The sequence below is a fragment of the Stegostoma tigrinum genome, chromosome 8 (genome assembly GCF_030684315.1).
Source record: "Stegostoma tigrinum isolate sSteTig4 chromosome 8, sSteTig4.hap1, whole genome shotgun sequence".
Lineage (NCBI taxonomy): Eukaryota > Metazoa > Chordata > Chondrichthyes > Orectolobiformes > Stegostomatidae > Stegostoma > Stegostoma tigrinum.
The window spans coordinates 87,378,841-87,406,794 of NC_081361.1; the positions used below are offsets into that span (position 1 = coordinate 87,378,841).

The 27,954-nt window shown below is 40.2% G+C and overlaps 1 protein-coding gene across 1 annotated transcript in view; it reads right to left on the reverse strand.

Moving 5' to 3' along the window:
• Positions 1 to 23,165: 23,165 nt before the first annotated feature.
• The window catches only part of hfm1 (helicase for meiosis 1), a 196,441-nt gene continuing 191,652 nt past the window's right edge, over positions 23,166 to 27,954 (reverse strand). Inside the window, exons 34-35 of the mRNA XM_059647692.1 lie at positions 27,843 to 27,945; positions 23,166 to 23,229 (exon numbers count right to left, since the gene is read on the reverse strand). Of these exons, the coding sequence (XP_059503675.1) occupies positions 23,166 to 23,229; positions 27,843 to 27,945 (167 nt within the window). The remainder of the gene's footprint in view (positions 23,230 to 27,842; positions 27,946 to 27,954) is intronic.

The window sequence follows — 27,954 nt, forward strand, 5'->3', positions numbered from 1 at the left end:
AGAGAAATTTGGAAAAAGTGATTCAGAGTCTCAACTATTTCCTCCTTATTCACCTCTTAGCAGCATGGGATATGTATCAACTGGACCTAGTGATTTAACCACTTGTAAAGGTCACAAATGTCTTAATTTCCATTGTGTGTTATTCCTATTCATCATTTCACACTCCTTTGCTCAATGTCTGCTTTTGTCTCCCTTTATGTGAAAACAAACATAAGGGATTTGATTTTCAAAACAGGATTGGGAAACAGAAGCTGGGATGTTGTCTGGGTCCTGAATGCTAGATATAACACAATATGGACCCTGGTCCTGACACAAAACGTCATAATTCCTGCTCCTCTGATGCTGCCTGGCCTGCCGTGTTCCCCCAGTTCCACACTGTGTTATCTCTGACTTTAGCATCGGCAGTTCTTACCATCTCTGGGTCCTGAGTGCGGTGTCTTTGTCACTTATTCATTGTTATCTTCAACTGCAACTTCTCAGATTGGGATGAGCTTAATGCCCAATTAGTGGCACTGAATTCAATGAGGAACTGAAGGCTGGGCACAACCCTGAGAGGGACACGACTGCCATGATGGGGCTTGCCACTCCTTGACAGAATTGAAGAAGCAGGAGGTCAGAAGGCAAGTAGCCATATGGTACAAAGAATTGGTCAAACGCTAAATGAGAGAGTACAGAGTGGTGAATCTTTGGAACTCATTGTCATAGAAGGCTGTGGAGGCCAAGTCATTGAGAGTATTTACAATGGAGATAGATAAACTCTTGAATTATGAGGGGATCAAGGAATATGGGGAGAAGGCAGGAGAATGGGGTTGAGAAACATATCAGCCCTTTTCAACCAAAAATGGATGTAAACAGATGTCCAACATACCAAAGGGAGCTCTGCTGTATGAGTCTGGAAATTGATTACAAACAGTTATTATGGTGTGTGCATGAATCTTGTTGTGAAATACCTCTTTGTTCTGCGAGGAGTTGTAAAACATAGTTTTAGAGTATCTGCAGTTGAATCAGCAGGCCAAGAGCCAAACAAAATCAAATCAGGAAGCCTACTGGTTAGCAGAGTAAATTGTCAAGAACTGGTGAAGGATAATTCTGCTTTTAACACTGTTCGTGAAAAATTTCATTGGCTTTTTTTGGAAGCAAATTATAGTCATCCATCACAAATCACCGGATGTGCTTAATTAACCTACATAAAGTAATTTAATCATTTTTTATTATCTAAATTACAGAGTTTTGGTAAAGTAATTACGAAACTAAGATTGGAAAGAACATTAGTAACGTTGGTGGAATCTTGCATTTTGGGGTCTATGTGCAGAGATGGGGCTGAATGTTGGATTAACCTCCACTCACAGACAATTCAGGTTTTCACATGTAAACATCTGGATTTCTGCTCATTATACAAGTAGGCGTGTTTGTGAGTGAGTACAATGGTGAATCTGATGGAGAGGCAAGAAATTCTTGTTGTTGCCAAAGGCTTTATTGTCGAAAGTCCTCATGCTATATTTAAAGGTCACCCAGACAGGCATACAGTTACTGCAAACCAGGGGGACCATGCAGACTGTATTGGTCAACTGCTTCCCAGAAATACTCAAGCCAAGTTAGAAACTGGCCCAGTCATTTAGTGATGCCTTGCTAGAGGTTCTGCATCAGACTGTCAGGAAAGTCTGAAGGGAACAGGAGCAGGACATTCAGCCCATTGAATCTAGCCCACCATTCAAGGCTGACTGAACACTTTGATGACTTTCACTCACCTCAGGTCCTGGATACCCCTTCCTTCTGCCCCTCACCCAGAATAACACCATCCACTCCACACCCTGAATAACATTACTGTCAATTGTCATAAAATCTACAAATATCTTAATCATCCCTGTGTCATTTAAGTCTAAATCATTGAAAATCAAGGGAGCCAGTGCTCGGCCCAACACAACACCAAGTGGAGGTATAGGTCCAGTTTTCCCAATTTCTCTTCATAGGCTAGTCCTGCCATTCTGGGACCAAGTCTGGTGAATCTTGGTTGCACCTTCTTTATGGAAATAATATCTTTCCTGAATATAGGAGATCAAAACAGCACATCGTACTCCAGATGCACTCTACTCAAGCTCCTGTATGATTGAAGCAAGGCTTCTCTCCTCCTGAATGCAAATCCTCATTGTGGGCCCTACCATCTGCATGAGGTGGCCTGGACAGGTGTGACAGCACAGATCTGTATCTGTGTGCCCATTACCTGGATCCAGTGTGGGAGATGGATGAACACTGAGTCAGGATAGTGAGTGGCTTGGAGGGGAATTTGCAGGCTTCTCCCTGTCAGTTTTTCCTTTGCCTGTGTGCATGTAAGGCAAGGCTTGTAAGAGTTTACCAGTAGCTACAGTCTAATTACTTGGAATAAGTGGTATTTCCTACTAAGTACAGAAAGTTAGTCCAACTTTCTATTTACGCGGGTCTCAAAATTCGGGTAATTGGGGATTTGTATGAGCTTACTTTAAAATTTGTAACTTTTGTGAAAACTCCAAGAATAGTGGAGCTTAATTCCCAGTGCATTCCCACAGTGGTTCATGATGGCAATGATGTCTGTAGTTTCTGTTTGGGCTAACCATCAGCATCGCTGTGGTCCGCAGTTGCCTCGGTCTTGTGCCTCTACAGCCTGGTCTGAGTTCTTGTGCCTGCTTTTGCTGTTCCTGTTTAAGAGACAACCACATTGTTGTTGGTCTGGAGTCACATGTAGGCCAGACCAGGTAAGGAGAATAGATTTCCTTCCCCAAGGACATTAGTGAACAAGATAGGTTTTCCTGACAATTGTCAACAGTTTCATAGCCTTCATTAGGCACGTAATTCAAGATTTGTTTCTATTGAATTCAAATTCCACCATCTGCAATTGCAGGATTTGAATCTGGGTCCCCGGAACTTTAGTTGGGTCTCTGGATTAATAGTCAAATGATAATACCTCACAGGGCCATTGCCTCCTCTCCTCCCATCCATAGGTACAGCTAGAAGAAGGGCAGGGTTGTTCTGGGCCATTGTTCATTTCAGGAGATCTGTGAATAGAGTTTATTGATCTATACAGTGTTCATTTGAAGATTTATCTTTCAGCCTGCTAAACCTTCACTTAGCCAGTGTTCTTCCCAGGCCTCATCCACCACAATCCCTGGAAAACCCAGATGTCTACGATCAGAGTACTGTTAAAATGATGGCTGGGGCCTCACTATGATCTTTGGCTAATATTTAACATGTTTCCCAAGACTGGATTAGTTGCCAGCCTTTTGCACTGCCTCTCTCAAAACCAGAAATGGGCAATTTTGCTTCCCATTCCAGATTCCTTGCATTTTAACCTCTGACATGACACTAACCTACCCATTTTTGGGAGTTAAGGTTCAACGCAGCCTCTCAGCATCTCCCCTGCCAAGGCCTCTAAAATATGTATACTTTCCAATTAAATCTCCTCACATTCTTCAAAATGTAATAGGTCATTATTCTTGATATTTCCTCACAGAACGTGCCCTCCATCCTGGAAATATAATGAACTTCCATTGCACCCTGTTTAAGGCAAGTAGCTCCTTTCTTACAGAAGAAAGTTAAACATACAAAATTAATTTTAGTAAACTTCATTAAATACACAAATATCTTCAGTTTCCTAGAAAACCACTGTGGAGTTAAATGAGCAGCAGCTGTCAAGCAAAACCATCAAAGTGTACAATGATTATAAAGCAGACAACTTGCCACTTTGGCAGCTAAATGTATAAAACCCTGACAAGTCACTTCTCATAAATAAAAAAAAGAATAAAGTTAGTAATTAATAACCTGAGTTTAATGGTGCCAAGAATTTGAAAATATAAGAAATTTGGATGACCATTAAGCATAACCATTTTAATCTTCGTACTGTCCCTTGTCTTGCTGAAATGCTGATGATATCACACAGCTTTGCCTCAGCTCTCCAGAAGGAACTGAAGGAAAACTTTGAAAATAAAGCTCTCGGCCCTTCAAGACAGTGCAAGGATAAAATGGAATATTAAACAGGAAAAACCCACTACTTACTGTAGCTTTTATAATTTAACCTAATTTGTTTCATTTCCTGAGGGATGTTGTTAACTCAAGGTAAAATTCCCACAAAGAGTTGACTCTGGAATGACCCTGACCCAGAAAGGTAATTGAGACCCAAAAGAAACACATATGGGTAAAAGCTACTTGACCTTTTGAATCTCATTCTTCTATTGGCTACAACTTCAATCAATGGAGTTTTTGTGCAGACTTGTTTGTAGAGTACTACATTTCATTGTGCGCTGACTTTGAAATGGGAATTAACTGCTGTAAAAATAATAGAAGAGAAATCTTGCAGGACTGCATTAAAAAATTTTACAAGTACAATGTGAATTGGAAATTTAATTCATTCTACCAGCTGGAGAAACGACTGTAGTTATATATATTGAGTTTACAAAATTACTTACAGGTCAGATCATACAGTACTTTTCTTTGATAGAAAAAATCACCCTTTTGTAAAGAACAAAATCTTAAGCATAGTTGAGTAAAAGCTTACTTATGCTAAATTACAAATAATGCTTTATTCCAGGAAGCATAGTGATGAAGCTCAGTTCATTGCACAATACTATGAATCATACCACATTTCTCGTCATGAAAATCCATCTGCCAATAATATTCACACAACACAGGGGCCAGGCAATGGCCATTTCCATTAACAGGGAACCTAATCGTTGCCACTTGACGTTCAACATTATTGCCATTGCAGAATCCATATCATCAACATCCTGGGGTTTACCTTTGACAAGAAATAAAAATGGACCAGCCATGTAAATATTATGTTTACATGAGCAGGTCAGAGGCTGGAATTAATTGGGCATGTAACTCATCTTCTATCCATCATCCGCAAGGCACACGTCAGGAGTGTGACAGAATTCTCCCCTCTTGCCTGGATGATGCCTAGAACCAGCCACACTGAAAAAGAACTCAGCATTATTCAAGGTGAAGTAGAACACTTGATTGGCACCAAGCCCATCATTCTTATTCAGCCCTGGTGCCCACTGGCAGTAGTGTGTGGCATCTACAAGTTAAACTGCAAAAACGCATGAAGACTCCTTCAGCAGCAAATTTCAAATCCAAGGTCTCTACCACCAAGAAAGACAAGGGCAGGAGATTCATGGGGCACCGCCAATTTTCAGTTGGTCTCCACATCACAGCCTCCATACAAACCAAAGCAAAAATTGCTGGTAAAACTGAGCAAGTCTGGCAGCATCTGCGGAGAGAAAACAGAATTAATGTTTTATATCCAGTGACCCTTCTTCTTCACACCCTCCACACATCTTGACTTGGAACTGTTTTGTCATTCCTTCGCTTGTCACTGGGTTGAAATCCTGGAATGCAAGTCTTCCTGACTTCAACCGTATGTACAATACAACCAGAGGTGAGGTATTTTGGCAAACCACTGAATTTTTGAGATTTTCTCTGTGTTGTTCTCTAAAGTGTGTTGTAACACACTCCAACAATGCAGAACCACGTAGCCTTCTTTTGAAAACAAATTGGAGTAGCACTTTTACAGCAGCCGTTGCAATGCTGAAAAAAGATGAATTGCTGCGCTCTCCAAAGGTAACAGGCACTGCACAGCCACTTATAGGGGTATTAGGCAGTACAACTCTGAAATTGCACATAGATGTCAGATAAAAAGATCATGTGGAAACCTTAGTAGCAGATAAAATATTTGGACTGAATATGTGTCAGCCACTTATACTGTGGATTGATATTTTCTAATCAATCTGTTATTACACATCTCTGGGTCTCCTGGATCAGAAATAGGGATCCTACAACCACATCATGCGACCCTTATTCTAAGAATATTGTATCGGTTGCAGGTCAATACAGTCATTAATCACTGGCAGGACAGGGTTGAAGAGTTATTACAGGCAGAAACCATTCATGCACCTATTGGGATGACACTCACTCCTATGTGACTACAGAAGAAAAACTCAGTGGGCTGAATGGCCTAATTCTGTTCCTATAACTTATGGTCCTATGGTGAGCACATCACTGACATGGGTCCAGAGTTGATGGAAGTTTGAGAATGAGGTTCCTGGAGGAATGGAGGAGATGAGGCCACTGGCTGAGCACTTTGCAGGTGACATGTCTCTGAATTCAAACATAAGGAGCCTGTTGGAAATATGGAAAAAGCCACGCAGTCCAGGACTCCATCCCAGGGGTGTCCCAAAGATGCCCTTCCATTCCATCTTCCCCATCACCTCCAGAAAATTAGACCAACAAGTGTTGATCTGCAAATGTGCAAATATCTCTCAAGAGGCAGGCCCCCTCTTAACCTCAAATCACCAAAGGATGCTCACTGAGGTAGAGCTGCTTCGACCTTGGATGTCGTTCTTGGGGCAGCGCCGAGATGTTGGAAAGAAATTTTTAAGTTGCAACAATGGCACGGTTATTTGTAATCATGGTACATAGAAATCTCATTCATAAATTGCACTTCACTCCTGTATGTTGGCGCTTTGTTTCTGGTTAATACAATAATGATATACTCATATCATGGTATTGCATGTTGTTCTCCATCACCCTCCATGGATATGTGCCTATGATGAGCCATTTGAATTTGCTGTCACATGTAGAGCTAAATATTGGATATCATTTGTGAATTATAAGCCTGGGAACACATGAACTAACCTTCAGGTTGTGTTCACCCCATTTTCATTCCTGTGAGGCTGCTTCCTCTTGCTGCTTTGCTGGTTATTGTATCCGGCCCAGGGCCACTTTCTGCTGGGTCCTCTGCAGCTGCTAGTTAGTAGAGGTTATGTTTACTTGTCTCTACTGGGACAGTAATTGATGAAAATATTTCAGGGTTCAATCAATTCAACATATTGTTTGAAACTTTTCCTTCATCCCTGATCATTTCAGCCAATGGGTAGCTGTGTAAAGTAGCATCAAAATACACCAAACCTCCCTCACCTCATTATGGTGAGACACATCCTGGAGGACAACTGATGAGTTCTCCACTTGCTCATACATCACTATGTGTGGAGACAAATTACATTGACCAGGGTAAGGAAGGCCATATCCTCACTCTCTCCTTTAAGGCACTATTGTGCTTTTCTCCAGAACACTTGAGAAATATACAAGAGACACCTGTCTCGCAGGCATACCACCACCCCCTCATCAACAATGACATCCATCCATGAAGTTCAAAACCAGCATGTCATTGCTGATCCTCACCCTGACCCCATGGAGTTGTAATGTCCCTCCATCACTCCCGCTATCCCTGACTCAACCAATGTGATGTCTTTATGCTGAAATTTCATTGCAACTCCTGACCTTGCTGAGATCTTTACATTTTAATGCTGTTCACTAATGGAGCAAAACTGCTGTCCTGTCCTCTTCACCATGGAGTATGGTTCTTAACCAGTTGAATAATTACAATTAGTGTTTGTCTTTAATTGGCCAATGGAGCACACACACATTCTATCTATGTGGAAAAACCCTACTCTCAAGTTGATTATTCACTATTAACAAAGAACTGTGATCTGAGCTAGTGATAGGACAAATGGTGAGCATCACATTTAGGAGATGCCCAACTGCTTTCTATCCTGCCCTGCTGTCCACCAACCGTCCTCCCATTACACTGGACCCCATTACAATAACCATCCACATTGATGCTCTGAGCCTACTCCCATCAGTATTCCCATGTCCACCTTACACTGAGCCCCTGCATTGTTGAAGCCATCTGGTCAGCCATTTCTGGAACTCTCACACCCCCCCAACCAACCACCAATTGGCTGCAAGATCCAACCTTCCATTTCACCATTCCCACCACCATTCCCCTCTGCATCACTGTCATTCTCCTAACTGCTTCCCACTACCCTCAGTTCAAGCCCCAGAACTCTACCAATTCTACCTTTCTGGGTCAATCCTCAACCACTGTCCCTGCCTGTGAAACCCCTTCACAAATTGCAGCACCACTCTCATTACCTAAAATTCTTTCATCCTTCCTTGGTTAGCATACCTCCCTTCCCTCAACGGACCTCCACTTTTGGCCAACCTGTGCCCATGATACTTCAGTCTCATGTATCTGCTGCTACATGACCTCAATCATGTTTTGACATAGATGGAGAACAGTGAACAGTCAACTCAGGGGTAGGGCTTTTCCACTTGGATGGTGTTACATGTGGTAGTCCATTGGTCAACTATCAAAGCAATAGCTGCTCACAACAAAGTCCAGAAAGGTGATTACCATGCCAGATGCACACCACTTGTATGCAGTCACGCACCTGAAGGCACATATTGCTCAATTGTGGAAAATGTATTTGGAAAAGGAAACTTCATTATGGTGAGCTGGCTTTCTGGTGACATGCACAACAATGGCAAACACGGATAAATGATGCTTATCATGAGGAAGCTTAACCCACCTTTAGAATTTGGAGACCTTAATTCCAAGATTTCATGCCATCATCATGATTCTGATCTTTGGGCTGCTCATGCAATTAGTTTCTGTGCCTTCTTCCAGCCTTCTTCGCCCTTCCAGCAGAAGCACAAGATTCTGCTCCCAGTATTGACCCAAAAAAAATTAAAAGAATATTTTCCTTCTCAAATTTTCATTGAAACTTCAAATTGGAGTTGGGCCTTGATGAAAACACAGCTCCAGCTGTGTTCGCTACAAAAACAATATTATTTTAGAAAAAGTAAAATAAACTTCCTAGTGGTTATTCTCTTGGGTAATCAAAACTTCACCAATCTTTTGCTAGTGCTCCACATTGAAGCCATGAGTTGAAAATTATGAACAATGGTGCAAAAACAAGAGTTCAGAGCCAACAAAAATAATGAATGCTAGAAATGTAAAGAAAGCCATCAGCATAGGGAAAAATACAGGTTGAGTTATGGGTTTTGTCAAAATTGGACTTCACCTGAAATATTAACTCATCTTCCTTTTTAAAATGCTGTTTTATTTCAGATTTACAGCATTTGGGAAATGTCTGCTTTTGTATATTGAAACAAATTTGAAGTATTATATGAAATAACTCCATGGAGAGTGATATCCCGTCACTAAGTCACCCTTTATTTACACATGGATAGTACATGACACAGACGCAGCTAGATCAGAGCTGGCTCCTGGAGTGAGCAGAACCTCTGAAACCCCTGTTTATATCTGTCAGCCAGGGCTCCCTGATTGGACCAGATTAACAGTCCCAATCAGAGAACTCACTCAATAAGGTTAATTTGACTGACCTTGTTAAAATCACTACAGTATAGATTCTAAATGTTTAAGAAATGCAGGATAAATGTTTGGTGGCTACCACCATTTTAAAATGAATTGACATAATTACCATCTTAACAATCATTTTGACTAAAATTCTCCTTGCTGATTCAGCTGCAATTTTTACAGAAGGGGATTAAGCAAAGATTGAAGATCTGAAAGCAACTGAATTATAGCGTTACACCATATACATAACAGGGCGATTTTGCAATTTGTTAGTTCTCTTATGATATTCAGTACCTTACTGCTAAGGGAAATTAAATAACACCTTACATAGTTACATGCATTTTTTGTTGCTTCCTTCCTTCAGGAGAAATGGCTAGTTCGTGACAGCTACTTCCACAAAAAGTCATTTCTGATTCTTATTTGAGAATGAGTCATTGTAGAGAGGATGAAGGTGATGTACACAGGATACCATTCATGAGCCAAAGACCATAGACAGGATGAATGGCTGGAGGAGAGTCAGAAATGGCGGGTTTTGAGGGCTGGTGTGCTCAGGGGGTTCAAAGTGATAGAAGGTTCTGTATTTGTCCTTCCTTAATGCTTTGGGATTGTTGGTGGTTCTTCAACTGCTGCAATCCTTGAGCTGGAGGGAAATACTATTAAGAATGGATTTTCAGGATGTTGACTCAGCTATAGTGACACATGATAGTGTGTGGTTTGGAGGGGAACTTGCAGGTGGTGGTGTTCCCACACATCTGATGCCTTTGTTCTTCTAGATGGTAAAGGCAGTGGAGTGATGAAAGGAAGGTCATTGGTGATAGTTAAAGATGGTCGGACCTAGGACAATGGTCCAAAGAACTATAGAACTTTTCTGGTGCAGCGGGAGTGTTCTTACCCCTGACCCAGGTGACCTCGGTTCAAGCACCATCTGCTCCAGGGAACATTTAATGACATCTCAAATCTGGTTGATTAGAACATAGTTACTTCAGGGAACTCCTACAGAGATAACTGCCCTCAATCACAATCATCTTCCCTTGTGCTAGTTGTGACTCCAACCAGAAATTTAAGATACAGGAGTAGAGTAAGACCATTTGGCTGATTAAGTCTACTCTGTCATTCAATCATGGCTGATATGTTTCTCAACCTGATTCTCCTGCCTTCTCTCCTTAACTTCTGATCCTCTTACCAATCGAGAACCAATCATCTCTGTCTTAAAATACCTTTGATGGCTGGTCCTCCACAGCCTTTGGTGGCAACGAGTTCCACAGATTTACAACCCTCGGACTAAAGAAATTTCTTCTCATCTCAATTTTAAAGGGTCATCCATTCACCCTGAGGCTTTGTCCTTTGGTCCTGGTAACTCCTTCTAGTGGAAACATCTCCACACCTGTTCTATCCAGATCTCTCAGTACTCTGTTAAGTTTCAATCAAATGCCCCCTAATCCTCTTAAACACCATTGAGTACAGACACAAAGACCTCCACAGTTTCTCATATGCCAAGACCTTCATTCCCAGGATCATTTTTATGAACATCCTATGGACCCCTACCATGGCCAGCATGTCCTTTCTTTGGTACATGCCCAAAACTGCTTACAATATTCCAAATACAGTCTGATCAGAACCTTATACATCCTTAGCAGTCAATCCCTGCTCTTGTATTCGACTGGTCTCGAAATGAACACTAAACTTACATTCACCTTCCTACCTGCTAACTGAACATGCATGTTAACATTAGGAAAATCCTGAATTAGGACTCCCAAGTCCCTTTCTGCTTCAGATTTCCAAAGCCTTTCCCCACTGAGAAAATAATCTTTGCCTCTATTCTTCTAACCAAAGTGCATCACCTCAAACTTTCCCACACTGAATTCCATCTGCCACTTCTTTGCCCATTCTCCTAATCTGTCCAAAGCCTTCTGCAGACTCCCAACTTCCTCAACGCTACCTGTCCCTCCACCTATATTTGTGTCACCTGCAAACTTAGCAACAATGGCCTCAATTCCTTTGCCCAGATTGTTAATGTATAATGTGAACAGTTGTAGTCCCATCACCAATCCCTGCAGAACTCCGCTAGTCACTGGCTGCCATCCTGAAAAAGATTCCTTTGTCTTACTCTCTGCCTTCTGTCAGTCAATCCATACCAGTACCTTGCCCCTAACATCATGGATTCCTATTTTATTTAGCTTATCAAAGACTTCTGAAAATCCAAATTGACCATGTCCATTGGCTTTCCTTTTCTAACTTGCTTGTTATCTCCCCAAAGAATTCTAGCAGATTTTTCTGACATGATCTCCTCTTGATGAAACCATGTTGACTCTACCCTATTTTACCGTGCATTTCTAAGTACTCAGTAATCTTATCCTTAATAGTGGACTCTAACATCTTACCAATGACCAAGGTCAGGCTAACTGGCCTATTGTTTCCTGTCTTCTGCCTCCCTCCATTCATAAACAGAGGTGTTACATTAGCAACTTTCCAGTCCGCTGACACCCTCCCTGATTCTAGTGATTCCTGAAAGATCACTACCAATGACTCCACAAAATCCTGAGCTATCTCCTTCAGAATCCTGGGGTGTAGTCCTTCCAGTCCAGGTACTTTATCACCTTTCCACCTTTCTCAGGTCCCTAGCACCTTTTCCTTAGTGATGGCCACTATATTCATTTCTGTCCCCTGACTCTCTGGTACGCTACCAGTATCTTCCATTGTGAAGATTGATGCAAAATACCTATTAATTCCCTCACCATTTCTTTGTTCACTAGTACTACGTCTCAAGACTCATTTTCTAGTGGTCCAATATTCACTCTTGCCTCGCTTTTACCTTTTATAAATCTAAAAACAACTCTTGCAATCTTTTATATTATTAGCTAGGTTACCCACATGAGTAAGCAATGGCTTAACAGTATTATCATTAAGTTATTAATCCAGAAATTCAGAAAATATTCTGGGACTTGGATTCAAATCCTGCAGTGATAAATGGTGGAATTTGAATTCAATAAAGAATTTTGAATTAACAGTCTAATGACGACTATGAAACCATTGTCAATTGTTGGGAAATACCTATCTAGATAATGCCCTAAAGGGAAGGAAATCTGCCATCCTTACCTGCCTTGTATGTGACTCCAGACTTAAAGCAAAATAATTGACTCTTAACTGCCCCATTGGCAATTAGGGTTTGGTGATACATGCTGGTCTAGCCAGCAACACTATTAAAAAAAATCATCTTACCCCCACTTATTGTTTTTTATTAGTTGTCCTCTGCTGGTTTTTAAAGTCATCCCAACCCCTTGGCTTCCTACAAATCTTCACCACATTGTAAGCTTTTTCTTTGGCTTCTATGCTGTGTTTGACTTCCCTTGTCAGCCATAGTTGTCTCACTCTCCCCTTTTTCTGAAGAAGGGTTCTCAACCTGAAATGTCAACATTACTGCTCCTCTGATGCTGCCTGGCCTGCTGCGTTCCTCCAGCTCCCCATTGTTATCTCTGACTCTAGCTTTGACAGTTCTTGCTATTTTGCATGAATTTCTTCAAGATTATCCCAGAAATTCCTGCCATTGCTGCACCACTGTCTTCCCTACCAGGCTCTCCTTCCAATTAACTCTGGTCAGGTTCTCCCTCATGTTTTTGTAGCCCCTTAAACTCAATTGTAATACTGTTACATTTGATTCCAGCTTCTCCCTCTCAAATTGTAGGATTAATTCTATCATATCTTGGTCACTGCCCCCCAGGCGTTCCCTCACCTTAAGCTCCCTCATTACATATTGCCTTTTCCTTTGTGGGCTTGATCACAAACAACTCCAAAAAGAATCTCATGGATTTTTCACAAATTCCTTTTCTTGCGATATGCTACCAAATAATTTTCCCAGTCCATCTGCATAATGAAGTCCCCGTGACGATTGTAACATTGCCTTTCTTACATGTCTTTTCTATCTCCTGATTTATCCTCCACACCACATCCTGACTACTGCAAGGGGGCTTGAAAATATCTCACATCAGGGTTTTTTCCCGTTTACGATTCCTCAATCTACCCACACAGATTCTGCACTCTCTGACTCTATATCACTTCTTGCTATTGATTTAATTTTATTTCTTACTAGCCTGCTCCTTTGCCCATCTGCCTATCTTTCTAGTAGGATGTGTATGCTTTGAATATTTAATTCCCAGCCCTGATCCCCTGATAGCCACATCTCTGTAGTACCCACAACATCCTCCAATTTCAATCACTGCTACGAGCCATTTATCTTGTTTCATATACTGTGCACATTTACATACAATACCCTCAGTCCTGCACTGACCGTTCCCCTTCTTATAGTTGTCCCCTTATCTGCTATGCCTGAAGTTCGATTCCTGAGTTTTTCCATACTTTCTGCCCTATTACTTGCTCTGAAAACTTTAATAACTTCTCTTCAATCCTTCCCTCCTTTAACTAGTGTAAAGTCCTTCTGACCATCCTATTTATTCTTTCCGCACAGATCCTGGTTCCAGATTGGTTCAGGCGGAGCCTATCCCAAAGTTACACTTCTTTCGTGTCCCAATATTGATGTCAGTGCCCCACAAAGTAGAACTCTTCTTTCCTGCACCATTCTTTTGAGTTTTGACTCAGTTTTGTGTTATTAATTTCAGCACCAAAATTGAAAAGGAAAACAATATCAATAAAAGATGTAAATGTAAATAAGGATAACATTATTTAATGCAATATATTGGTGAATATGGAAACAATGGAGGCCAGTGAGCAAAGAATATTGAACTGTACGGATGAGCATGGGTGGATGAGCTTCGGGCAGGTTAGAACTACCTGTCTAGTATACAAGTCATGAAAATGTCTCTACAACTCCCTTGATGACTGAACGTTACATGTAACGGATTTGTTTAGATTGAAAACACATCCTCAACGGTTCCAATCAGTGATTTGATTCTCTAACTTGCAATAAGTCATCTGCTATCAGCTGGGATGGTAATAATACTGCTAAAATTGGCCCTAACTCCTCTGGCTGAGGGTGAGGAAGTCCAATGATCAGGACTTTTGCTTCTATTCTTCTAATCTCTGCTTTCAATGAACTCCTCCCATCTAAAATTAAGTGTGCATAGATGCTGGATGAGGACTGCATTGGATTCAGCTGTGACCCCCTAAGACAATGCTAGCTGGCATTCTGCTCTACTCATACATGGAAAACAGCTACTTGAGTTAAATACTTTTTGAGGGTGCCCAGTACTTGTGCAACCAATATCCTTGAGAGAGGAGTAGAACGGAGAAGAGGAGAGACACCAGCAAAAAAATCCATACCTAAAACAAAATACCAATTTCCAATAAAGGCCATCTGCAGCAATCACAGCATTATTTTGTCCAAAGACACAAATAAACAAACTGAGTCGAAATATTGGACTTTTGTAGGAACACACAACTTTATTCATGTAGGCAATCACATCTATGGAAATTGTTTTCACATTCAATTCAAATTACTAACAGTAGAATGACAGCAACTGAACTGTAATTTTTAAATAATCAACTCTTAAGAACACTTGTAAACAAATGTTACCTATTTAATGTGTACGCACACTTCCTCCTCATCTTTGCTTCTTTCATGCCAAGTACAATCACTATTCTCCAATTGCGAATGATAGCAAGTTGTCGAGATGTTCAACTTCTCTTAAAATTACTTACTAATTAGTCAACAGGAGCAACTTTGGCTAATTCAACAATTACCAAAGAAGATGTATACTTAAGTTAGCAGGCGGCCGAGATGTGCACTAAGGGAAATATTTTACATCGTACACTCAGTTAAATGTGAAGTGAATCCTGAGGTTCAGCCATTTAACAAAAGCAAAATACTGCAGCTGTTGGAAATCCAAAATTAGAATGAAATATTCCTGCAAATATCCACTCCATGGGGCATGAAATAAAGTTGACATTCAGGTCATTGACCTTTGATAAGGATTGGAAAAAGGTAGAGGTGCAACAGCCAGGCAAAGGGAGGGGAGAGAAATAGCATCAAAAAGAGAAGTCTGTGATACAGTAGGCTAAAGAGTTACATCTTACCTGTCTTCCTTATCTTGACCTGCTAAGTATTTCCAACAGTTCTGCTATTGTGCTATATATTTAAAGTTGACTGTTCACAAAACAGAGCCGAGACCATTTTTAAATGTAAAGAAATATAATTGTATAGTTTGACAGAAAATTATATTGGTTCAGCTGTGAAGTTCAAACATGGGATTCCAGAAAACACTTAACATTCTCATTCTGTGCTATTTTATTAGAATCCCTAATGTATCAAGGTTAGATAGATTAAAACCTCTGTTCAAATGATGAGAGAATGCACAGATGATTCAATATTTATTTACTAGAATCCTCTGTCATCAGTTAACTTGTATAATACTTAGTGAATTTCTTCCAGCAATGAATAAAAACAATTTTTATTGCAAGGAGGGCAAACAATTCATGCAAAAATTGTCATTTGTATACCATTTATAAAACATGTTCTAGTTGCAAAATGTAACTAAACAGCAGACTGAGAAAATTTGCAATTTGTTGATGGATTGCAGATATGTTTGTTGTACCAAAGTAAATGGAAGTTAAAATATGTCATCAAAAATGTCAAGCAGAGCATCACACTCTTCTTCCGAAGCATGTCTGAAATAGACAAAATTGCAGTCAAATATGAAATAATCTACAACATACACAACAAAATAAATAATTTCAGGTTGATCATAAAATATTGATGTTTATATTTTCGCAACGTAAAATTTTTAAGTTCGGAAACATGCGTTCCCACCTCGATTCTGTTTCAGTGTTTGTACCATCCTGATGGAAACAATCCAAAGGTCCATTGCTTTTGAAACATTTCACTGTGTTTAGTTCAGAATTTGAGGAATTCAGTCCAGAAGATGCAGAGTTCAGTCCTTCTTCAGAACCTTGCACAACACTTGAGTTCCAAGTTCCAAAGATTTTAGACTGCGACAAAAATTTATCAATTTTCAAAAATGCTTCACCAAGGATAATTTGTTTGTATTCTAATTATTTATGCATGCAATCAAAGCATATTTTATAGTTTACTTAAAAATAAGAGAACAGAATATTATAATCAGAGTTTAGCTACCAAAATGTTTAAATGCCATAAAAATATCTTGCTGTATTTCTCTTGTTCTAAATGCTATTTGATGTTCTGCAGCACTGAAATTGCAACATTGAATGCCATTGTAGAAATAATGGAAATTTATTTCCCGGTTATTACGCTGGATGTTTTACATGATTTTAAAACACCGCTAAAGTAGAGTGAAACAATTATTCCTATTACTATCTTAAAAGTAATTTCAAAGCACATGCTGTTCCAATTACATTTTATTCTGTTAGACATAGAATATATTTTTAACTGCAATATCTATAACAAGTTACTAAAAAAAAGTACAAATTTTATGTTGAACATACGCTGGCATCAGTTCAAATTCAACACTGAATTTAGCAGAGAAGCACACTTTTTCATTTCCAGCTAAAATACACTAACTCTGAAAGATACTGCACCACATCTTGTTGAGAATTGACAGAAGTACTTGATTCTTACCAGCAAACTTAAGTGACAGTTCTGAGGTTAAAACTTGCAACCTTCTGAAATTATTTGCTTGTTACATTATTAGACTGTTACATGTTAAATGTTTTTACGTTACGACTTACTTTTTCTTGCGCTGTTGGGTTAAATGACAACTTAGAATTCAAGGAACCTGGTTGTTCTCTTTTTGGCAGACATCCAACCCTAAGAACAATGAACATTTGTTGAGAAAAAACTATTTATTAAATACAGCAGAGATATCAAATAATGGGAATTCAGAATTTATATTAAAAAGCAAGACGATGAAAAAATTGAGTACTTATGACATTCTTAATTATAATGTTATTTGTGGGGTGAGCTGTATTTGATAGGGAATTGTTTTAATATCTTGTTTGTAGCTATCAAACTGTGAGGAGGTGATGGTGAGGAGGTATTGTTGCTCGACTGTTAATCCAGAGTCCCAGGTAATGTTGTGGACACCTGGACTCAAATACTGGTGGAATTTGAATTCATTAAAACATCGAGAATTATGAGTCTAAAAATGGTCATGAAACTGTTGATGATTGTCAGAAAACCCATCTGGTTCATTAATGTCCTTCAGGGAATTAAACTATTGTCTTTAACTGGTCTGGGTAACATGAGACGCCAGACCCATAGGAATGTTGTTGTTGTTGATGATCAGTAAATGCTGGCCCATATCTTGTGAATGAATGAAAAAAAGACTAATTTCTACTCCAAACTAACTCAAAGAATCTTGGACATATATTCTAAACAGCAAAGCTTACACACACATGATCAACAGAATTGCATTACATTTCCATACACACAAATTTTAGGGTGACATTAATTCTTTTATTTTAAATGCTATGAGAGAAACAGATGGTTGGGGATGAAATCTTGGATCATCTGAACAAGCATGTTTTAAATGCATTATCCCATAGGTGAGGATAGGGAATCAGCTCTCCTCTTTCTAACTGCAACTTTTCAGTTGGGCACAGCAAGCAGTTTTATTTCTTTCTGAGCAGCTATCGCACTTAAATGTAGCATGCTAGAAAATGAAGGAGCCAATTAACTAGGTTTTCTTGACGGAAAGAAAGAAGAACGTTATTATTCACTAAGCCCAAGAAAATATCATAAAAATGCAATATTAAATACATGTACAACACACTTTTAAAATAATGCATGCCTAGTAGAGACAGTGAAAGTAAAAGTAACACAGTTAAACAATTTGCGTCTTTGAAGTGTTAGAGACCACAGTTATTTAATGTTTGATGTGTGTGCTCAGCAGCAGTGGAATCTCTTGCTCGGTTGTTCAAAAGTGACTATTCAATTATAATTCAATTCAATAAAATATAACAAAGTTCAGCTCCACCGATTTTGTGAACTGTCTACCTATCTGCCAGGTGAGTCTTTCAACTCCCAGTACGTGGATTTTTAAAATCTTCTTTCATAGGATGTGGGTGTAACTGGATAGGCAAGCATTTATCACCCAGAGAACAGCTGAGAGTCAACCAATTGCAGTGGGTCTGGAGCTACATGTAGACCAAATCAGGCAAGGATGGCAGATTTTTTCCCTAAAGCACTTTATTTACCCAGATAGGTTTTATGACAAATGACTGTGCTGACATGGTAATCAGGGTTTGCTTTTAATTTGAGATAACAAAGTGAAGAGCTGGATGAAGACAACAGGCCAAGCAGCATCAGAGGAGCAGGAAGGCTGATGTTTCGGGCCTAGACCCTTCTTCAGAAAAAAAAATTAATCTCACGTTTTTATTGAATGAGAATGTCACCCATCCAACCTTTCTCCATAAGACAATCTGCCTATTCTAGTTTTCGGTCTACTAAGCCCCCTTCAAACTGATTCCAAATCATACACATCCTTCCTAAATAAGGGGATTGATACTATATAAAGTATTCCAGATGTGGTTTTACCAATGTTCTGTATACTTGAACTTCCAAAAAGAAAACTCTGTCAGCTTTCCTACGAACTTGCTGTGACTGCATGCTAATCTTGATGATTTAGGCACGAGGATATGCAAACCCCTCTGTATTCCTGAGCTCTGCAATCTCTTGTTGTTGAGATAACTCTCTTCTTTTTACTCTTCCTGCTAAAATGGACCCGAAACGTCAGCTTTTGTGATCCTGAGATGCTGCTTGGCCTGCTGTGTTCATCCACCTTCACACTTTATTATCAATTTCATACTTTTCCTCATTACAAGGCTGGTAGGTGTAGGGAATACTGGATGACTGGAGAAATTGAGGTTTTTGGCAAAGAATAAGAAGAACGTATATGTCATGTATAGACACTAGAGATCGCATGAATCCTCAGAAGGCATTAGGAATATATTTAAGAGGGAAATCAGGAGGGAAAAACGGGGACATGAGATAGCTTTGGCAAATAGGTTTAAGGAGAATCTAAAGGTAATCCACAAATACATTTAGAACAAAAGGGTAATGAGGGAGACAATAAGGCCCCTCAAAGATCAGCAAGGCCATCTATCTGTGGAGCTGCAGGAGATTTGCAAGATACTAAACAAGGATTTTGCATCAGTATTTACTGGGAAGAAAGACGTGGAAGATAGAGACGGTGGGGAAATAAATAGCGATACCTTGAAACATGTCCACAGTACAGAGGAGGTCGTGCTGGAGGGCTTAAAATGCAAAAAAGTGGATAAATCCCTGGGATCTGATCTGGTGTAACCTATAACTCTGTGGGAAACTAGGGACGTGATGGCTGTGTCTCTTGCTGAAATATTTGTAACGTCGATAGCAACAAGTAAGGTGCCAGAAGACTGGAGGCTGGTTAATGTGATGGCCCTATTTAAGAAAGATGGAAAGGAAAAGCCAGGGAACTATAGACTGGTGAGCCTGCATCGGTGATGGGCATGTTGGAGACATTCCTGAGGGACAGGATTTACATGCATTTCATAGGTCAAGGACTGATCAACATGGTTTTGTGCATGGGAAATCTTGTCTCACTAATTTGATTGAGTTTTTTGAAGAAATAACAAGAAGGATTGATGAGAACAGAGTGGTGGACGTGATCTATATGGACTTCTACAAGGTGTTCAATAAGGTTCCTCATGGTAGACTGGATAGCAAGGTTAGATCACATGGGATACAGGGAGAACTGACCATTTGGATACAGAACGGGCTTGTAGGTAGCCAGGTGGTGGTGGAGGGTTGCTTTTCAGACTGGAGGATAATGACTAATGGTGTGCCACAAGGATTGGTGCTGGGTCCGCTGCTTTTTGTCATTTATATAAATAATTGGACGTGAAGGTAGGAGTGTTATGACAGGGAATGGCTGCACCTCCGATAACTAAAACACAAGCCCCAATACACACAGATGAGTAAAACCACACTTTCAACTGAAAAAACACTACTACCATTGGACAAGCCAGACAAAGGACAGCCAGAGAATTCTTGAAGGCTTGGCATTCATCCACAGACTCCATCAACAAACACATTGAATTAAACCCGATATAACGGCCATTACAATACAGAACTGGAACTGGCACCTCTAAGAAGCAGGAAAACCAGGTAATATAAATTTGAACTGGCACAAGACAACAACGCTTCATAGGAGGCTCCATGGCACTGTGGACGTCACCTACTAAGGGTGATGAAATGTCTGCTATCAAGCCTCCCAGCTCTGTGGACACACCAACATCTACAACAACACCCAAGCTACAAATCTTCACTCAAACCCTGAATACTTTTATCTCTTTCTATTAGAGACTGACCATCTCCCATGTCTCTCAATATTGTAACTTCTTTACCTTCTCCCCTGTTCTTACTGAGTAAAACTTACCCACAGAGGTGAAGTCTTTGTCGCGATTGGACACTGACTCAATATCCAGCCCGTGCCTGGGCTGTGCACTCTTCTGCAGCTCCTTGACTCCTTTTGGGATTTCCTTCACTACATCAACTAATCCCACTGGTTTAGAATCTTTTAACACATCCTTTTTACCAGTGCCCTTCTTAAACCACTAGCACTATGATTTATGTGTCCCACCTTATTATAATGAAAACACCTGACGCTTTTTGACTCCTTTTCACCCTCTTGGGTGTCTTTTTAAACCTGTGGTAAAATGCTCCCACTGTGGTCAACTTTTAGTTTTTCATTGAAGGATCAATCTTTACCCAATTTCTATCCCTCACAGAATGATATTGCTGCCAGAAGCTAAATTTCAATTTATGAACTAATGCACATACATTTGCAATCTCTGCAGCTTTTCTTATTTTGGTAGCTTTCTTTTCCTCAATATGAATTCTTATCATCTCTGGAAGTCAGTTTTTAAACTCCTCCAGCAGAATAATCTCTCTAAGATCCTCATATGTCTTTTCTATCTTTAATGCTCTCACCCATCTATCAAAGTTGCTCTGTTTAATTCATTCGAACTCTGACCTAGTTCCTTCTTTATGTTTCTGATCCGTAGTCTGTACGCTTCTGGTACCAATTCATGGGCACTCAAAATTGCCTGTTTATCCCCTTCATTATCTCTTGACACTTCATCTGCCAGTGCTGCAAACACCTCACTAAACCCACTTACCAATTTAGTCTGAATTAATATTACCCACATATCCTCTGGCCTATTCATGTACCTAGCCAGTTTCCCAAATGAAACGAAAAAGGCATCTACATCTTTTTCATTGAATTTTGGCAATGTTTTAACATATTTGTACGTATCTGTACCATGTCTTTGGCTACGACGGGTTTGCTCATCATCACTCTCCTCCTCACTAAGCTGGTATTTTACCTTCATCTTCACCCTTTTAAATTGACTTTCCTATTCACTTCACAAACTTCTGAAGTTCAAACGCTCTCTTTCCCTCTCTTTTTTGTTTTGCCCAGCTAAGAACCTGCTCTCCTTTTCTTTATCTTCTAACATGGCTTTTCTTTCCCTTTCTTCTGCTTGTAACCTTGCCTCCCTTTCATTCTTTAACTCCAGTTGTGCCAGTTGCAATCTATGTTTTTCTAATTCCAGTGCACTTGCCTGTTTCTCTGGTATACCTAAATGCTTGACCAACTCCATTACGATTTCAGCTTTCCTTTTAACCTTCATTGAACCCAGATATAGCCTGCTTGCTAAATTTAAAAGTTTATCCTTCCTTTGTCTTTCTAAACTTTCTTGGCAAATTTAGGAAGCAACTTCAAAACCCAGAATCTCTTTAGCAATGTTAAGAGCCATTTCCCTTACTTTCAATTTAACCTACCACAAGTGACTGAAGTTAAACAGATGTTTTTCCTCACCTAAGTTTTATTTCAAGATCTAGGACACTAATCCTCAAGTCAGTTTACATCTGTATAAATCCATTCAGATCCTGGACACACACAGTCCCGATCCCGGATGAGCTCCCAGTTCTTTGTTACGCTGGGGAATGGCCGAACCCCTCTGATAATTAAACTAAAACATAGGCCCCAATTTGTTATGACAGGAGTAAGGGGTTTCCCTCTGATAATTATTCCCCAAAACACCTGGAGGAGCTCATCTATGCCCTCATAATCTATTAAAAGAGTAGTTAAAAGAAAGAAATCCCTGATGTCCACTTTATGAGCAACAAGAAACATTTATTTATTTAACCCAATTTTGAACAAATTAACAAAATTCCTAACAACCCAACAATTCCCCCTTAGACTACCAACTCCTCCATAACAGGTCTAAATTCTACTGGAATGCTGTTTAAATAAAAAAAAGTCCCATTAATATAAACCTAATCAATGAGAGGTAATAAATTATAACTTAATCTCTCCAAGTTTGCACAGACTGTCTTCTGGAATATTCTGTCGCCTCCACTCTCTTCACAAACACCTTTCTTCCATGAATTCTGCTGTCAGGGCTGACTTATCTCTATTATTTTTTCAATGAGGACTTTGAGCTAAAATACTGTGGTACCTTTGATTAATTGGATGGGCTTTCTCTGAAAACTGAATTGTGCTAACTCAGCAAGTGGCAGTTGGCACTCTCTGATTTTCCAAATGCCTGCTTCTTATACACCCATAATGACATAATCAAATTCTCATAATATGGTTTCAGATTGTCAACACCATCAGATTTAAATTCAATTAGCTTTCTGTTTCTCTGAGCTTTGTTTAAATTAATTGGCTGAATTCAAACTCGTTGTCACATCAAAACAAGACTGTATCAGAGATAATAGGAACTGCAGATGCTGGAGAATCCGAGATAACAAGGTGTGGAGCTGGATGAACACAGCAGGCCAAGCAGCATCTCAGGAGCACAAAAGCTGACGTTTTGGGCCTAGACCCTTATCAGAAAATCAGATTTTCTGAAGAAGGGTCCAGACCCGAAACGTGAGCTTTCCTGCTCCTAAGATGCTGCTTGGCCTGTTGTGTTCATCCAGCTCCACACCTTGTTCTCAAAACAAGACTGCTGTTTTGCCTGCCAATTGTAAGACTTTGATATACATCTTTCATTTTTTTTAGGCTCTCTGTCCTGAAAACTTCAGCTGCTGCTCACAAACATAGACATTTTTAAGAAAACTTCTAAATACAGACAAAGCACAAATCTCTTAAAGGAACCACACATTTTAGCTTCCTGCCTTCCACTTTACAATTACTCTACCCAACTTCATAACAGGAGGTATGGTTAGTAAGTTTGCATATGACACCAAAATTGGAGGTGTAATGGACAGTGAAGAAGGTTTCCTCAGAGTACAGGGTCTTAATCAGATCGACCAATGGACCAAGGAGCGGCAGGTGGAGTTTAATCTAGATAAATGTGAGGCGCTGCATTTTGGAATAGCAAATCAGGGCAGGACTTATACACTTAATGGTAAGATCCCAGGGAGTGTTGCTGAACAAAGAGACCTGGGACAGTGGGTTCATAGTTCCTTGAAAGTGGAGTTGCAGGTAGACAGGATAGTGAAGAAGGCATTTGATATACTTGTCTTTATTAATCAGGGCGTTGAGTATAGGAGTTGGGAGGTCATGTTCGGCTGTACAGGACATTGGTTAGGCCACTTCTAGACTACTGTGTGCAATTCTGGTCTCCCTACCATAGGAAGGATGTTGTAAAACATGAAAGGGTTCAGAAAAGATTGATAAGGATTTTTCCAGGGTTGGATGGTTTGAGCTATAGGGAGAAGCTGAATAGGTTGGGGCTATTTTTCCTGGAGCATTGGAGGCTGAGGGGTGATCTTACACAGGTTCATTAAATTATGAGGGGCATGGATAGGGCAAAAAGACAGGGTCTTTTCCCCAGGGTCTGGAAGTCCAAAACTAGGGGGAAAAGATTTAGGGTGAGAGGGGAACAATTCAAAAGGGACTTAAAGGGCAACTTTTTCACGTATGTATGGAATGAACTGGCAGAAGAGTGGTGGAGGCTGGTACAATTACAACATTTAAAATAATCTGGATTGGTATATGAATAGGGAGGGTTTAGAAGGATATGGGCCAAATGCTAGAAAATGGGGCTAGATTTATTTAGGATATCTGGTCGCATAGATGAGTTGGACTGAAGTGTCTGTTTCCATGCTGTACAACTCTCTGATACTATATTCCATTTGCCATATCTTCATCTGCTTACTTTAAATATATTCTTTTATTGTCTCTTTACAACCTTTTCACCTATCTTTCTGAAAGCACACAGTTAGCAACTGTATTTTTGAACCTTTAATCCAAGTAATTTGTATAATTTGTACTTGTTAGCTAGCCAATCTTCTTTTCCATGCCAACTATTACACTTTATACCTTGAACTTTAATTTTCTGCAAGAACATTTATTGGGCACCATTTCAAATACCTTTTTGAAACTACAGTACCTCTTTCAGTTCATTTTTGTTCAAAGCTCATATTTCTTGTTGAAAAACTCCAAGATTGGTTAGACATGATTTGCCTTTCACTCTATCTATCTTGAACTTTTACTCTCGCATTTTTAATAACAGCTTCTAATATCATCCCAATGAGAGATATTAATCAGCGGAGAGTTTCTTGCTTTCTGATTGCTTTTTTGAGTAAAGGAATTACACTTGCTATTTTCCAGTCTTAATCAGTTTTTGGAATTTTGAACATTACGATCAACACCTTAATCATGTCACTATCCACTTTGTCCCACACCCCAGGATGAGGTCCATCAGGATTCTGGGACTTGTTAGCTCCCAGCTTCCAAACTTTACTCATTCCACTTCCCCAGTAATTTTCTTGAGCTCTCCTCTTCTATTTCCTGATTTACAGGTAATTCCACTGCAGCCATTTTATGTCCCTCTTTCTTCCTTTTTAAATCCATTTTAGTCCATGAAAGGCCTCAAGTTTAACAATCAGATGATAGAAATTAAAATTTGATAATCTATATTGACCACCACTGTAAAAATTAATACACACAGAGCAGAGTTTTATTGCCTGTCTTGTGTTTGGAGCCTGGAAGGGCATTTAATTATTCAGGTTGGCTGTATGCCTGAACTGTGCCAGAATTAACTCAGAGGCAGGAAGGCGTAGGGTTAGACTTCTTGTCCCACTAATATTTCAGACTCTTATAGAGTCTGGCCCGGATCAGATTTGTCCTCGACTGCTTTGGGAAGCGAGAAATGCAATTGCTTCGCCACTTGCGAAGATCTTTGCATCCTCGCTCTCCACTGGAGTCGTACCTGAGGACTGGAGAGAGGCAAATGTAATTCCTCTCTTCAAGAAAGGAAATAGGGAAATCCCCGGCAATTATAGACCGGTAAGTCTCACGTCTGTCGTCTGCAAGGTGTTAGAAAGGATTCTGAGGGATAAGATTTATGACCATCTGGAAGAGCATGGCTTGATCAAATACAGTCAACATGGCTTTGTGAGGGGTAGGTCATGCCTTACAAACCTTATCGAGTTTTTTGAGGATGTGACTAGAAAGGTTGATGAGGGTCGAGCTGTGGATGTGGTGTATATGGACTTCAGTAAGGCATTTGATAAGGTTCCCCATGGTAGGCTCATTCAGAAGGTCAGGAGGAATGGGATGCAGGGGAACTTAGCTGCTTGGATACAGAATTGGCTGGCCAACAGAAGACAGCGAGTGGTAGTAGAAGGAAAATATTCTGCCTGGAAGTCAGTGGTGAGTGGAGTTCCACAGGGCTCTGTCCTTGGGCCTCTACTGTTTGTAATTTTTATTAATGACTTGGACGAGGGAATTGAAGGATGGGTCAGCAAGTTTGCAGACGACACAAAGGTCGGAGGTGTCGTTGACAGTGTAGAGGGCTGTTGTAGGCTGCAGCGGGACATTGACAGGATGCAGAGATGGGCTGAGAGGTGGCAGATGGAGTTCAACCTGGATAAATGCGAGGTGATGCATTTTGGAAGGTCGAATTTGAAAGCTGAGTACAGGATTAAGGATAGGATTCTTGGCAGCGTGGAGGAACAGAGGGATCTTGGTGTGCAGATACACAGATCCCTTAAAATGGCCACCCAAGTGGACAGGGTTGTTAAGAAAGCATATGGTGTTTTGGCTTTCATTAACAGAGGGATTGAGTTTAAGAGTCGTGAGATTTTGTTGCAGCTCTATAAAACTTTGGTTAGACCGCACTTGGAATACTGCGTCCAGTTCTGGGCGCCCTATTATAGGAAAGATGTGGATGCTTTGGAGAGGGTTCAGAGGAGGTTTACCAGGATGCTGCCTGGACTGGAGGGCTTATCTTATGAAGAGAGGTTGACTGAGCTCGGTCTCTTTTCATTGGAGAAAAGGAGGAGGAGAGGGGATCTAATTGAGGTATACAAGATAATGAGAGGCATAGATAGAGTTGATAGCCAGAGACTATTTCCCAGGGCAGAAATGGCTAGCACGAGGGGTCATAGTTTTAAGCTGGTTGGTGGAAAGTATAGAGGGGATGTCAGAGGCAGGTTCTTTACGCAGAGAGTTGTGAGAGCATGGAATGCGTTGCCAGCAGCAGTTGTGGAAGCGAGGTCATTGGGGTCATTTAAGAGACTGCTGGACATGTATATGGTCACAGAAATTTGAGGGTGCATACATGAAGATCAATGGTCGGCACAACATTGTGGGCTGAAGGGCCTGTTCTGTGCTGTACTGTTCTATGTTCTATGGTTGTCAGGGAAGCTGCCTTATCTAAAGGCACTCAGTGCCTGATTGAGAGGTGTGACATCAAAAAGTGACAGGCATCCAGAGCCCACTACTCTGCTTTTGCTGTCCCTTAACAACCATGCCTATGCAACTCCCAAACTGTGAAACCCTTCCTGTCATTTATCAACAATGATCTTTGTCACTCCTTGATTCTGGAACTCTGGTTGCTCATGAGCTGACAGCATTCACTGCCTCCATTGGTACTGCTGTTCAAATGAGCTGCTGGCATCTAACTGACCAGCAGTAACACTGTTCCTCACTGGATCTCCAGTCAGGTGAGATCCACCCTCATTATTTCAAACATTTGACACTCTGATTGGGGATATATTTACCAGGAAAGGACTTGTTGAAATATTGAAGTCTTAACACAAATTTGGGAGATTTTGAGACATCCTGGGTGGTGGAAGTAAAGCAGTTGTACCCCCAAAATGACTGGGAAGAATTTACTGCCCCATTCTCAGAATCAGTGAGTTCAAAGGCACTCTGACAAAGAATTCCGAATAGTTTGACACATGGTTGTTTAAAACAAATGCATAGTTAACTTGGACATTTAAGATGGTGTCCTTTGAAAACAATCGCAAAGAAACCCGAAGATATGTAGTTATTTACATTGTGGGGTTGGAAGGAGTACACAAAAATATCCCAGGTTTCGATTGCACTGGGCCATACAGAGAACAGATTCCTTCACCACCCCTCCAAGTTATCTTTCTACTGGTCCATAAGCAGCAGCCAAATATTGAGGTGACCTGAAGCTATGAAACAGCCCAAGAAAGTTTATTTATTTATTTGTTACCTGCAACTTGCTGTCCCTACATCACAGAGATCAGGCCCTCAGAATAGATCTTTCCCCATTATCACTATCGGTTAACTGCAGTGGCTGTTAGCCAACCTGGAAACAACGAATTTGGCAAATTTTCACACAGAGTGAAAATCTGCACTATTTACCATAAATTGGAGATGAAAGAATTTGATATAAATATGTTAAACATTGATACATTAATGTTATTTCTAGATTCCCACTATGTCAAGAATAATCACACGATAAAGCTCACCTTTTCTGTTTGTCATTTATTATTTGTTTTTGAAGCTTGTTCAAAGGACTTTGAGGCAATTGATTGTATTCTGTTAAGTTTGGATCTATGCCAAAGGAAGAATCTGTTTAAA